Source organism: Equus caballus, chromosome 30 (assembly GCF_041296265.1).
Source record: "Equus caballus isolate H_3958 breed thoroughbred chromosome 30, TB-T2T, whole genome shotgun sequence".
Taxonomy (NCBI): Eukaryota; Metazoa; Chordata; class Mammalia; order Perissodactyla; family Equidae; genus Equus; species Equus caballus.
The window spans coordinates 9,829,592-9,845,262 of record NC_091713.1 but is presented as its reverse complement, the minus strand read 5'-3'; the positions used below and the strand labels follow the sequence as shown (position 1 = coordinate 9,845,262).

The 15,671-nt window shown below is 36.4% G+C and overlaps 1 protein-coding gene and 1 pseudogene across 4 annotated transcripts in view; one reads left to right on the top strand and one right to left on the bottom strand.

Annotated features, from left to right (window-relative positions):
• The window catches only part of AKT3 (AKT serine/threonine kinase 3), a 327,384-nt gene that overhangs the window by 37,503 nt on the left and 274,210 nt on the right, over positions 1-15,671 (bottom strand). For all 4 annotated transcript variants that reach the window (XM_023632779.2, XM_023632783.2, XM_070255721.1 and 1 more), the window contains 2 exons: positions 15,276-15,490; positions 9,186-9,273 (listed from right to left, as the gene is read on the bottom strand). In XM_023632779.2, coding sequence (XP_023488547.1) covers positions 9,186-9,273; positions 15,276-15,490 — 303 coding nt within the window. The remainder of the gene's footprint in view (positions 1-9,185; positions 9,274-15,275; positions 15,491-15,671) is intronic.
• LOC100055004 (zinc finger CCCH domain-containing protein 15 pseudogene) lies at positions 775-2,013 on the top strand (annotated as a pseudogene).

Here is a 15,671-nt window from a genome sequence, read left to right as displayed (position 1 = left end):
CATTCCCACCAATTCCAGTGCTATATTCCTTTCAAAGCATTCCTTTTTCCATGAATCTTTCCAAATCCAGGGAGATCATATCTTAGAAGTGGAGCTAAATGAGCCTTAGAATAAAGGCTAAAACAATGAAGAAAAAAAATAACCAGACAGAAGCATGGATCTACATAAAGGAATGGAGAGTGCTAAAAGTGGTAAATATGTAGCATTCTTAGTCACATTAAAATATAATTCTCTAAAGCAAAATATAATTACCATGTATTGTGATGTTTATAACATGTGAAAGTAAAATGTATGAAAATGATAGCATAAAGAATAGAAGGGGTAATAGAAATATGCTGTTGAATGTGACATGGTTATAATATTAATTGAAGGTATACTGCAGCAAGTTAAACATATATATGGGAAACTCTAGAAACAACCTCAAGACAATAAAACAAAGATGTATAGCTAAGACGACAATAGCTGAGATGTTTTAAAAATCATAAAAATATTCAATAAATCTAAGAGAAGGCAGACAAAGAAAGGAACAAAAAGAGAAATAAAAAACAAATTGCAAGATGGTAGCTTTAAACCCAATTATGTCAGTAATTTCATTAAATGAAAATGGGCTACACATCCCATTAAAAGTCATATATTATCTAACAAATAAGAAAAAAGCCAGATGCCCTGCAGCGGCCACAGTGGCCGGAGTCGTCTTCCTCCTCCTGCCGGGGGCCAGATCCCCCGACGGTGTCTAGCTGTGCTTAAGTCTGGCTGGTGCCACCTGTCTCCACGATGCCCCCCAAGAAACAAGCTCAGGCTGGGAGCAGCAAACAAGGTGGAGTAGAAAAAGAAAGAGAAGATTATCCAAGACAAAACTTTTGGTCTAAAGAATAAGAAAGGAGCAAAGCAACAGAAGTTTATCAAGGCTGCTGCTCACCAAGTTCAGTCTGGTCAACAAAATCCACATCAGGCAGCATAAAGTGAAGCTGAAACGAAACTGAAGAAAGACGACAAGAAGCAAGGATTGCAAGAGCTAAAGGAGCTGTTTGCACCTGGAGTTGCTGCTCACAAAGCAAGCAACGGTGCAGGTCCCAAGTCCGTGGTGTGTGCCTTCTTCAAGCAAGGACGACGCACTAACAGAGCTAAGTCTAAGTTCTCTCAGGACTTGACTCTGGGGAGAAAATGTGATTCAAGAGGTGAGGAACTTGAAAAGATTCTACAGATAACTGGGACGAGAAAACGCTGGAAGACGTAGTGGACAAGCAGCACGGTGAGGTGGAAAAGAAAAAACCCAAAACTCAAATAGTGTGCAAACTTTTCCTTGAAGCTATTGAAAATAACAAACATGGCTAACTTCGGGTATGCCCTGGAGCAGTGATAACTGCACGTATCATCAGGCACTTACCTGGATTTGTGTTGAAAAAAAGATGAAAAGAAGAAGATGAAATTTCATTAGGAGATCTAATTGAAAGAGAGTGTGCTGCCCTAGGTCCAAATGCTACCAAAATCACTCTGGAATCTTTTCTTGCAAGGAAGAAAAGGAAAAGACCAGATTGATAAACTTGAGCAAGATATGGGGAAAAAAAGTAGACTTCAAAGCAGGGAAGGCACTAACGACCCGTGGTTGTGAGGTGTTTGAATTTCGTCCTGAACGGGTTGATGACAATGAGGAGGAAGAAGATGATACTTGTTACACCTAGGATCAACTGGAGATGAGGCTGAGGATTCAGGGAGCGGAAGTGACGGAGAGTTGAGCGTACATCCCGGGAGATGTAGATGAGACAGGTGTTACCAGAGCCAGTCCTGAAAGATTCCGGCGCCTAGACTTCAGAAGAGGATGGAAACAAATGAAGCAAAGCTTCTGGAGGCAGGGCTGGAAACGGTGAAAAAAGTGATTTGGAAGAGGACAGCGAAGAGAAGGGACAGAAAAATGGAGCCATTGATGCTGTTCTTATCAATGAAAATCTTTCTACTGGGGAAGATTTTGATGAATTAGAAGAAGAATTAAACACACCTGATTTAGAAAAATGACACAAGACAAGTCAAGGAAAAATTAAACCAGCGCAGCATGAATTGAAATTGGCTACATTGATTTTTCCACCTAGAATTCTCCAACAGGATCTTTATTTCTCATGCTGATTCTGGAAGGCTTACCTTCTCCCCAAAAAGGAATACTCTCCCTAAGTCTTGTCTTCTGACTTTGGCTACATCCCAATAGTAAGTTCAGAATAGCTCACGATAAGTTGAAAATATAATGGTCATTGCAGAAAATGACTGACAGCAGTAACTGTTCACTCAAGTAGGAAGCATGACTGCTTTGCCAGCTTTTGATTTTCACTGGGCATGTGTTATTACAAAGACAACATAAATTTAAATTTGAAATACCCTTCATTTAATGCAGTTTTCACTGAGTGATTTCATTTCCTTTGTATTTATATGTTTACAAGACTGCCTAAAATATGAGAACTGTACCTCATAAAGGGAACTCAATATGCAGATTCAGTATTGTATATCTTTGGACAATTAGACAGCAATTCAAAATGCAACTTGTTTAATCTGTCAGGATCAGCTGTAACACCTTGTGTTTTAAACCTTTCCCTCTTCTTTTTGCCAATATAGTTGTAAATAAAGATCATCATACATTAAAATTCATCCCCCTCAAAAAACACAAGACTTAACTACATGATGTCTAAAAGAAAATCCACTTAAATATAATGACATGGGTTAAAAGCAACATGATGACAAAGACCTATACAAATCAAAAGAAAGCTGGAGTACTTCTGTTAATATTGGACAAAGTAGATTTCAAAACAAAGATTAATGCTATGTATACAGACGAACACCTCAATGATAAAGGGGTAAATTTACAAGAAGACATAACAATTGCAGATGTGTATGAAACTAACAATGAAGCTTCAAAATACATGAAACAAAACTAAAAAAGGAAAGAAACAAATCCACAATTATAGCCGAAGATTTCATCAATCCTTTTTCAGTAACTGATAGAACAAGTAGACAGAAAATCAGTAAGAATATAGGACACATGAGCTACACTATCAACCATCTCGACCTAATGGATATTGATAGAACACTTTATGCAATAAAAGCAGAATACGCATTCTTTTCAAGTGTATGTAGAACATACACCAAGATAAACCATTTTCTGGGCCATGAAAAACGTCTCAATAAACTTAAAAGGATTAATATCATATAAAATATGTTTTCCAACCACAAGAGAATTAAGTTAGGAATCAACAGAAAGATATCTGAAAAATTGATATATTTAGAAATTGAACAACACACTTCTAAATAATCCCTGAGTTAAGGAATCACAAGGGGAATAAGAATATTTTGAAATGAAAACACATCACAATTTGCAAAGCATACCTAACAGGCCTTAGACAGAAACACAACACTAAGCGCTTATGTTAGAAAACGAGAGGGGGCTGGCCCCGTGGCCGAGTGGTTAAGTCCGTGCGCTCCGCTGCAGGCGGCCCAGTGTTTCGTTGGTTCGAATCCTGGGCGCGGACATGGCACTGCTCATCAAACCACGCTGAGGCAGCATCCCACATGCCACAACTAGAAGGACCCACAACGAAGGCTACACAACTATGTACTGGGGGGCTTTGGGGAGAAAAAGGAAAAAAATAAAATCTTAAAAAAAAAAAAGAAAACGAGAAAGGTCTCAAACCAATAATCTTAGCTTCCTCCTAAAGAAAACAGAGAAAGAAGAGCAACACAAACGCAAAAGCAGCAGAATAAAGAAATAATAAACAGCAGATAATGAATTTGAACACAGAAAAACAATACAGAACGTCAGTGAAACTAAAAGCTAGCTCTTTGAAAAAATTCAGTAACATTGATAGACCTCTAGCCAGATTAATTAAGAAAAAAAGAGAGAAGACACAAATTACCAATATCAGGAATAAAAGAGAGGTCATCACTATATATACAACAAACACTATAAAGACAATAATGGGATATTACAAACATTTTTAAGCCAATAAATTAGAAAACTTAGATGACAAATTCCTTGAAAGCTACAAAATACCAAAGCTCATTCAAGAAGAAATAGATAACCAGAATAGTCCCATAAATATTAAAGAAACTGAGTTCACAGCTAAAAATCTTCCAACAAAGACAGAACTCCAGGCCCAAGTGGCTTCACCGGTAAATTCCACCAAAGATTTAAAGAACAAGTAACACAAATTCTACACAAACGATTCCAGACAATTGAAGAAGAGGCAGTACTTCCCACCTGGTTTTTAAAAGGTAAACATGATCCTCAAATGAAAATCATTCCAAGACATTTTGGGAAAAGAAGAGGACACCCCAGTATCACTTATGATTTAAGGCTGCAAAAAACTCCTTAAAAAACATATTGTATTAAATCTAGCAATATATAATAAGGATAACACATAATGAATAGGTGAGGTTTTCCCCAGGAATGTAAAGTTCACTTACATTAGAAAACCAATCAATGTAATTCACGATTTTAATAGAGTATAAAGGAGAAAAACCATATGATCATCACAATAAATGCAGAAAGACTTAAAAAAAAATTCAATACCTATTCATGATAAAAACTATTAGCATATTAGGACTAGAAGGGAACTTCCTCAGCCTAATAAAGGAGGGATTGAAGACCTATATTAACATCACATTTCTGTAATTTGTTATATTGAAATAATTTTAGGCTTAGAGAAGACTTACAAAAATAGTACAAAGAGTTCCCACATGCCCTTTACACACCTTCCCCTAATGCTAATATCTCACACAGCCATAGTACAATTATCAAAACTAAGAAATTAACATTGGTACAAAACCATAAACTACCAATTATATGTAGATTTCCTGCCACCTCAGGCTCCTCCAACCTGACAGTTCCACAATCATTCCTGCCTTTCATGAAGCTGACACTGGGGAAGCTATCCAGTTACTGTGAGGAATGACCCTCCATGTGGGTCCCCCAGGTTTTCTCATGATTCTACTGAGGTTCTGCATTTTGAGGAAGAATACTACAAAAGTGATACACCTTTCGCAGGGCATCTTATCATGAGTTACATGATGTCAGTATGTCTTATTACTGATGATGTTAATCTTGATCACTTGGTTCAAGACACTGTCTGCCAGGTTTCTCTACTGTAAAGTTATTCTTTTAATATTTGTAAATAATAAATGTGTGAGGAGAGATATGTTGAGACTACACAAATATCTTTCTTAAACTTAATTTTTTTTTTTTAGTGAGGAAGATTGGCCCTGAGCTAACATCTGTGACAACGTTCCTCTACTTTGTATGTGGGATGCCACCACGGCATGGCTTGATGAGCAGTGTGTAGGTCCATGCCCAGGATCTAGGCCCAGGAACCCTGGGCTGCTGAAGTGGCCACTACACCACCAGGCCAGCCCCTCTTCTTTCCTAAACTTTTGCCTACTACCACTACTAATTTTAACATTCGTTGGTGGATCTCGCATGCAGCAATTTTTACTCTGGTGTTTTCACAGTGATTTTCTAGTTCCCTGATTTCTTCTGCATTTATTAATTGGAATTCATCTATAAGGAAGACATTTCCCTTCTCAACATTTTATTTATTTGTTCAATCATTAATTTTTGCAGTATGAACTTATGGGTATGTATTTTATCCTTTGGGTCATAATACAATACTGTGTTTATTTTGTTACTGAAATTGCTCCAGCTTTCCCCAATGGGAATTATTGAAGGTTGGCTCCTGTGTCATTTTCATGTCTTTTTGTGTCTGTCTATCTTTGTTTTTTACTTTCTGACACCACAAAATTCCTTGGGCTCATCATTTATTTTTCCCACCCACCTCTGAAATCAACCACTTCTCCAAGTAACTTTGGTTCTTTTCATTGGAGAGAGACAGTTAGAAACTAAGTCTCAGTGCTATCTGTGATCATTAACATCATATTTAATACTAAATGACGTTTTCTCCCTAACATCAGGAACAAAGCCAGGATGTCCACTCATCACTTCTCTCCAACATTGTAGTGAGGTCCTAGCCAACAGAATAAGGAAAAGGAAGAAATAAAATACATACAGATTAAACATGGAGTAAAACTTTTTATTTACACAAGATATGATCATCTGTGCAGAGAATCCTGAGTAATCTACAAAAAAGGCTACTAAAATTAGTAAGTTTTGCAAATTTGCAGGATACAAGGTCAATATACAAAAATCAATCGTATTTCTATATACTGGCAGCAAACAATGTGAAAATGAAATTTTAAAATACCATTGATGTCAGAAGACATAAAATACTTAAGGATAAATTTAACAAAATATAGGTAAGACTTAAACACTGAAGATTATAAAACATTACTGAGAGAAAGTAAAGACCTAAATAAACTGAGAGAGACACTGTGTTCAGGGATCCAAAGGCTCAACACTGTTCAAACGCCAATTCTCAAATTTATCTACAAATTCAACACAATCTCCCACAAAATCCCAGCAGATCTTCTTGTAGAAGTTGACAAACTGAGTGTAAAACCTAAATAGAAATTTATCTAGATAAATTCATATTATAAAACATCCTGCCAGAGAATCTTAAAGTTGAAGGACACTTTAGAGATCCTAACTTTACGCGTGAGTAAAATGAACCGCCCATGCCCGCGTGGGATGAGGAGGCAGGCCCGGGAGAGGACTGCCACACTTCGGTACCGTGCTCTTCAGAGCGGCACAGCAGGACACTCACAATTGAATTACTTCAGCTCTCACTCTGCCTTGGCAGAGATCTAGCTTTCCTCTAAAGATCCAGTCATCTCTACTTGTGCCTTCATCTCTAGATTTGCCACAATATATAGAAAAACGGCCAAAAAGCATGTAATAATAAATCTACAAAAACAGTAAATCTCCCAAAGCATATTAATAAAACTGTAGTAAAAAATACCTGATCTTTGAGATGAATTAGCCTCTTACGAGTAAATTCCACGTTTTAAAGACATAGGGGCTCCATAAAAATGTTTGATATTGTGAATTATTTCATATTTATACTGTCTAAAGCACTAGAATTATAACGGAATTCATTTAAAAAGCTACTGGCATCAGTATTAACATAATTAATTCCTTTTTTATTAGCGATACAATACAAACCCAAATAAATAGAGCCAATCACATTTTCAAGGCCTTTTAGAAAGAGCCTCAAAATTTAAGGGTGCTGCTATGATGCTGTTGTTCTTCCAGTGTGTAAGGCCGGCTGAGAACACCCGTGCCTCATCTGACATCCAGGAGACCCCAAGTAAACCCGGAGCAGGTGTCAGTCCATGATGAATGGAAACTTGGTAATTTTTGTAGTGGTGCTTCCTTATACAAGATACTTAACACCTTTGCTCAAATTAAGAGGCAACTATTTTTATCAAGCATAACAAGCGAAACTCATTTCACCACACCCATCATCTAAAGCCATACTGTGGCAGCTCCTTCTCCCTGCCCTACTTGCTGGCTCCTCCAATCCCATTTGCCACAAGGGAGCTTCTTGGGTACCTCTACTCTGGGCGTGTCTGGTCCAGTGGAGCAGAGACAGAATAAGCCTGGCTTCTTCACTGATATACTAGCTGGGTTCTCAAACTTTCTCCAAGTAGCCAAACTACCATTTAACGTGAAAAGCTGAGCACTGCTGAGGAAGTCTGTGTAGCATATCTCAGTCTCCTAATAGGACTGAAGAAAGTGCACGTTTTGCCTCTTCCTTAAGTTGGCAGTGCCATGCTGGTGTTCCACAATTCTCTCCTAAAGAAATTTTTCCTTCTTTTCTTTCTTTCTTTCTTTTTTGATTGGGTCCTCCTTGGACAGGGTGTATCAAAGGGCTATTTAGTTGTGGCTTATAGCTTTGTGCACCAAAGAAAACCTCTGATCATGTCTTATTTCTGGGAGACATGACAAGACCCTGATCTTTTCCAGGTTCTTTTGCAGTGTACTGACATGATAAGAAGAGTGCATAGTTCATTGGGGTTATATATGGATGCAACTCATAAAAAATATCATCAGTGTTATAAAGTGGATGCCTATATGAAGTTACTACACATTGAGGACAGTTAAGAACGGCCACGTGCTTCTCGTAAGGGTTGAGAAGGATCTAATACTTACCCCAGTGCTTTATACAAGGTAGAAACTCAAGAGATGTGCATTTAATTGAACTGAAGTTTGAGTAGAGGTGTTCAATATGGTGCAACCATTTTAAATATCTAGTTACAAGAAATGCTTAGAAAATCACCACACTCCCCATTACCGTAATATAATACAGAAATTAAGTACTTGTCTTATTTCCTTATAACTCATATGATATCATTCTATCATTACTTTAGGGATTAATAGAGAACAATATTTGGCACAAAACAGACACTACATAAATGTCTATTAATATCTATTTTAGAGAAAAATATGGAAGGCTGGAATAAACTGAAATGGAAGGACTAACTACACGAAACAGATAAAAATTCTAAGCAAATACTGAATTACATAAAAATTTCAGATGCTCATATTTTACTATGAAAATCAAAAAATCAAAATCAGTGTCTGTAACTAAGAATACCTGAAGTAGCAAAAATATAACGAAATAAACAAAAATGAAAAAGATGGAACAGACACAATAATTTTGTGTTCCTGAACTTAAGCAAAAATTGGAGTATTAAAAACAAGGAATAAGCAGATTACAATAAAAAGAGTTATATAACTAGTAGCATCCATTTTGTGGGTATTAAAGTTCTGTTTCAAATAACAGAGAAGTCCCAAATAAGACAAATTTATTACTTAGTTAAATATTAAAACTAAAGTGCATTAAAATTCCTTTTAAAATAAGTATTTTTATGAACAAATCTGAATATCCACTTTAAAGTTAAAGACATAAAGGTAAAAAAAATTATGATTTGTGCTAGTTAGTTTTCTTAAAGAATATCATAATGTTGGTGTCTTTATTTTTTCTGAATTAAGGAAACAGTGAGAAGCAAACTAATGAATTATTGTGATTAAGACAAAAATCAACTGACCATATTGAATAAAATTTCAAGCTGTATTTTGCGAGTCAAAAATATCAATAAAATTTTGTGCTAAGAAGTTCAATACTCAATTAAATGATAGAGTAAAAATGAAAACTATCATTACATCATAAATTTTATTCATTTTAAAACTTTTTCACTGTAAATTCATTTTACCCAAAATATATAAACACTACGCCATGAAGATAACCTACCTTTTTATCATATACATCTTGCCAGTTTACTCCAGAAAAGAAACTGTGTCTCATAATTTCTTTTGCATCATCTGGTCCTCCACCAAGGCTATGAGGACAGAAATAAGATTAAATGAGTATAAAACATTTACATATGCCCAATGCATAACAGAAAGTTTTTGTGAAATGTAATTTTCTGTGAGATAAAATAGTCCTTGTGATAAACAGCCGTAAAAATAAAAAGCTTTTTCTGTAAGATCTAATTTCCCTATCGTGCTTTAACAAGAACTGGCCTCAAGACAGGATGCTATCTGAAAAGAGCACGGTCTTTGGAGACAAACCTGAAACAGGCAACCAGCTCTCGGACTTACGAGATGTGTGACGACGAAAAAGTTGCTTAATGTCAGTTTTCTCATCTGTCGAGTGGGGATAATAATACCAGCCTGGTGGGTGATTGCAAGGGTTGGAAATAAGATAGGTGAGCACCTAGCACAGTAAATGACAGCTACTATCATGGTCAATGCTATAAACCAAATTTATTTTAGAATGACTCAAGTCAAGATGCACCCTTGTTAACATAAATTCTGAAAAGATTAAATAATTGGTTAGAAAAAACAATTTGTAAAGCATTGCTAATAAACAGAAACTCAGACTATTTTCACATCTCAAATGATGTACCACAGAAATGATATTGTTAATCTATGAAATATTATTACAATGTAATTTGCTATGCAATTTTCAATATAAATCAAAAACGTAAAAATACTCCCCCCCATCTTTGAAGGTACTCTTATTTAACTGATACCTGACACAATATGAAATTCAGGAGTTTTACGGATTCCTCAGTTTCACATAGCGCATACTAGTCACTACGAAGAAAGAATGAGAGAAACAGAAAAAACGGAGAAGAAAGGAGACAGGGAAAAGAGGGAAAGGAGAGAAAAAAAGAACAGAAAAAGAATGAGGAAAAGAAAAGAAAGGAAGTCCATTTAAGTCTGAATTTGACACAGCAAGCATTATTTGGTCTTGCTCATGGTTAGGAGTGGCGTGTGCTGGTAACCTTTAACAGTCAGCTCTGTAGGGGAAATTCGGCATGCGTAATATGCATATTATACACATAAGTTTACTGCGAATTTTACTGATATAAAGGATGTTAAGTACAACGTTTACAAAGACTAATAAAATATACAATGTTCTTCATTGTAAATTAACCGATTAATCCTCACAGAAAGCGTCTCTTATTTTTGCTGTAGTCCAAAGCCACGCGCTGCCTTAGGAGCAGTTCCGATGTGAGCATGGCTGACATCTTTGTTTATGGTAAAGACTACGGTGAAACGACAATAACAGAGAAATACGTCAGAACTTTACTGGTTTGTCAGTCATGGGAGTGATCCCTTTGCCGAATGGCTAATAGTTTTGGAATGGTGGAAGAATCTTTCCTCACACTTTGCGCTATTCACAATTTAATGGTTACAGATACAACAAACTTTAAAATTTAACCTCTGTTATTAACATTTTCTCTATCACTTTCTTAAGTCTCAACAATCAACAAAACAATAAATCAAGCCCTGACTTAAGTGTTTGCCAATTCTGGTGATGCAAATGACTCTCATGAGGGCCAATTTCAAGTCCTCAACCTGATGTCACTCAACACAGGAAGGGGAAGAGATGTGCAGAAGCAAACCATTTTATAGTATTTTTATACAGGTACAACAGACGTAAGTAATCTCAAAAGCACAGACAATAGGAAAATGTAACAATTATTAAGGAGTGATTAGTTTTGAGTATTTACTACCTTTGATTTTAATATTCTTGATTTAATTTATAAGTTTATATACCTAACTTTTAATAATGACTGTATTAAACAACCAGCTCACAAAATTCTTGAAATTCAACAATTGGCTCTTAGGAGCTGCTATGTGCCAACTCCAACACACCACTGGGTAGGAAAAAAACCAAATAAGTCATAGAAAACAAACAATTATACAATTCTAATGAATTCTGGTTATTATTAGGTATAAGAAATACACGACTGGAAAGAACCCAGGATCCTCTGACACACTGTCAGGATGGAAAATAAAACAATCAGCTAACATCTGAATGTCTTTAGGGATGACCAGTGGCTCCCACAATCCAGGTCTCCTATCTACAGATCTGTATACTAGAATGCACCAGGCCCCTGATATGGAACCTTTAGATAGGATCAGATCAGAAAAGCTTGGTTCACGTTGGGGACTTTCAGACCGGCGATTCTATATTTAGTTAACACTCAGCACTTGAGGCCCTGGCATAGCTCTTCTTCACTCTATTTCAGGTCGCGTGTGTCTCCCCTACCCCCTCGACTGCAAATTCTTTTGAGGGCAGAGATCGGTATTACATTATCCAAAGAGCATTTTAAGCTTGTGTTGAGGGAGCCAGAGAAGCAGAAACACCAAAACACATGTTTCTGAAAAGAATTTAACATTTCAAAGTATGCAAAGTAGTCTGCATGAGAGAAATCAGAAGTTCATTGTATTTTTTTATACTTATGTTACTGTTTATTTCAATATTGTTTTCATTTTGAATTATATATAAGATGGCGGGTGAGGTAGGAGTTGGAGTGGAGAACCATATCATTTTGTAAATAAAAGGTGGAATCCAGTTTCAGTTACTCACTCTTGTTCGCTCCTCAGTTCTCTAGTAACAGTCTGGCTGTGGACATAGCCAGCATCTGATCTATATTCATCGGCCACAAACACTATGCAAAGTCTAGGAATGTAATCTTAGACTGCCATTTTAGAAGCTGGTAGAGATTCTTTAACACAAGCTTCTTCAAAGTGTGAAACTGCAAAAATTTCAATGTCAATAACTCCCTAATATACAACTTAAGACTTCAAAGTAGTATCAAAATATGATATGCACTAAGATATTTATGCCTAAGAATACTAAACTCCAACATCAGAATGCCGAACCAAATCCTCAGCTACCATGGATTCGTCACTATCAGGACCATCATGGAATTCATATTCTCTAGTGTTACTGAATGCAACGTGAGGTCACGCTTTTCCTATAAAGTCTGCATAGGATAAAGGAGATACTAATAGAATGATCATAAGGTAATGGAGAATAGGAAATAAAAGCAAAATGATAGTTCAAACTTTCTTAGAACTGACGGCAATTCAGTAAAGAGTATCAGAAAAATTCAGGCAGTATTTAAAATAGTTGGACAGGAATAATAAAAACAGGTTTACTACAAGGCTATCTTTGATTATGTTTCCAAAGACTTTTCAGCATCCTTTGTTGGTTCTTTCTCTTCTTTCTACCTCTTAAATGTTGATGTTTCCAAGATTCTGTCCTGGGCGCTCTTCTCTTTATGCTCTACTCTCTCCACTACTCTCATGGCACCAGCTACCTCCTAGCATCGCAAATCCACATATCCAGTTCCTCTGTTTTCATCAAGCGCTGGTACTATTTTCAGCTGTATACTTGACATTTCCACCTAGGCCTTCCATAGAAACCTGAGACTCGGTGTAGCCAATATCAACATGCACCCCATCAAGCCTCCTCCTTTGCCTTACTCCCTATCTGTTAATAAGACTCCATTCTTAGACTCCAAACTAGTCCCCCAAGCTGGAAACCTCAGAGGCTTCCCTAATTCCTTTCACTGCCTCATCATCTGTATTTTACCATTCATAAAGTTCTATTTATCACTCTCTACCACTGCTTCAGAAAGAGCTCCACCTTGTATCTGGACGATCCCATATGCACTCCTAACTGCTCTGCCCACCTGCCCCTTCACTGCTCTAATTCATCCATGACAAAGGTGCCAGAGTTACCTTTTCATAACACAAATCTGATTACACCATCTCTTACTTTTAATAACACAGTGGCTTCTCATTCTCTTTTGAATAAAGATTAAATATTTTCTAAGAAGAAGAAACATAAGGTCCTTACAATCTAACATATCAGCTTCATCTCCCAATGTTACCCAACTCATATTCCACGCTCTAGTCACTGAACTTCTCAAATGCCACGTTCATTTGCAATTCTAGCTGATCTTTACACGTAAATTTCTCTGCATGAACGCCACTGTCAATTCCAGCTCCTTCATGAGCCTGCTCAAGTCTTCCAATCCCCTAAATAGAGCTAATAATTTCAATAGCAATTTGTGTGCAGTTTAACCCAAGCATCTGTGAATATATGTTCTGTGCCCCACATTATTATTTGAACACCTAGACAAGACATTGTTCGTCTTGTTCATCCTTGCATTCCTAATATTTTAATGCAGCAGTGGAGGAGCTTGACACATCTACTATAAAAGGAAATAGCAGACAATTGAAAATAACACATCTTCTCTTTCGATGACACCAGCTCCTGGGTGGGCAAACCTTTAAGAGCTGTCCTACATACCAGGCCACTAACATTCTAGAAACTTACCTCACATTTATTCAATAATTATTAGGTACCTACTATGTGCTATCCAAGGGCATAGGAGGTGGATGACAATAAAAAAATGAATGAGACAAAGACATGAAAACCATAAGCACAATTTTGTTCTACCAGCCACTTACAGAGGGGACGACAAAGGAATGGTTTGTCAAAATTACCTGGAGGAGGCAGGAAAGGATGGGATAAAAATTCACTGCCCTTGAAACCCACGCCAAATAAGAGATCCCCAAATCAAGCAGATAAAATGGAAATCCTAGTTCTGTTTAAAGATCACCAAGTACCCTTGTTACATTAATTGTGAAATAATCACGTTAAATGGAACACATTTCAAAACCTGAAACAACTGAGAAATTGATGCATTGTAAATAAGAAACATAAATATCAAATAGGCACCAAGGAACTTGATTTCTACTCTTGCTTGACACAAAGTTCCTGTGAGACCTACAATAAATCACTTCCCCTCTCGGGGCCTCTATTTTCTCTTCAATCAAATGGAACTGAGAATAACATCTCCCCTATCAACTCTACAAGGCTACTGAAAAAGCAAGGGAGAGAACAGACGTGCAAATGCCCCAAAAAAGAAAACAAAGTTACTTTACGAACATGACGTAAGATCTCAGTTATGTGATCATGAAACACATTTTTGAATGGTCCTCCACAATGCAAAAAAAAAAAAGGTATGTTTACTTATTTCTGTTAAATGAAAATCACGTTCCTCCTACAAGTAAGGAAAACCATCTCTAAGGTAGACAATGCCCACATTTTAGGGTTCATTTATTCCTTCACTCATTAATTCAGTTTGCCAATAAATACATACTGAGCATCTACCATAAATATAACATAGTAAAAAAACATTATGCGAGGCGTTATGGAAGATTCAACAGTATATGAAATGGTCTATCCTCAAGATACTTAAGATCTAAGAGGTTTGCAGAGAAATACTGATACATATATATCTATAGATATAGATATAGGTGTAAGGATGGCTATAAACACACAAATACATATAGGCACAAACACATATTAATGGATATTTTAAAACTAATAGTCCTTTCATAGATGACATAAAATGTATGTGTAAATGATTACACAAACATCAACAAAGAATACTGCAGCTCTTTAAACAAAGGGCTCTAGGATTCTTCAGGTCATGGCTGTAGCTACAAAAATAGAAACACAAGTGTGTAAAGATTTTTTTTGCCAGTAATCCTTTCAGCCACTCATCGGAAAGAATATCTTCAAATGACAAATCAAAAAAGCACTTAGATATGTTAACATAGGTTGTTGGGGTGGGAGGAGAGTGTAGAGACAGTTTTGTTCTTTCTATAATGTAAATCAGCAGAAATATAAAGGCCCACAGACTGAAAGGAGGAAAAAGGATCCTCGGATCCCCACAATAGCAAGTACCAGGGCAATTAAGAAACTTCTCACTCATAAAATGGATAATAAAACTCTCCAATCCTTATTTGGTAAAATCTGCATAAAATTTCCAAGTTAGGAAAGAGTTGAGGAAATTTAAAAAAATGTTCTATATTATGCAGTTAAAAATAAGTCAGCATCTCAGTGGGAAGATGTCTATACCAAATACATTGCTTCTTGGAGTTAGTTATATTTGAATGAATTTCCATATCACAATTTCTAACCACATTCAACAGTAACACACTGAGTGTTATTTTTGCTTACCGTTTATTTGGATCCTTTATCAAGAGCCCTGAAAGCAATGATTTTGCATCTGAAGAGAGTGTTCGAGGAAATTTAATGTCTTCCATTAGTATTAGTTCAAAAAGTTTCTCATGATCCTGGTTGTAGAAAGGCAACCTCCCACACATCATTTCATACATGACAACCCCTAGGCCCCACCAGTCCACGGCTCGGCCATAGTCATTATCTTCTAACACCTAAAAGTGAAACCAGTGATTAATTATTACACATTAACTTTTAAAGCATTATTTATAAAACATAAGATTTTTACATAAAATTGAATCCTAACTTTCAAAGCGTAGGTAGGCTATTCTGACATCTTCACACCAAATATGTGGAATGTTCAATACATATCCAGGAAAGGTCAGTGTACAAAAA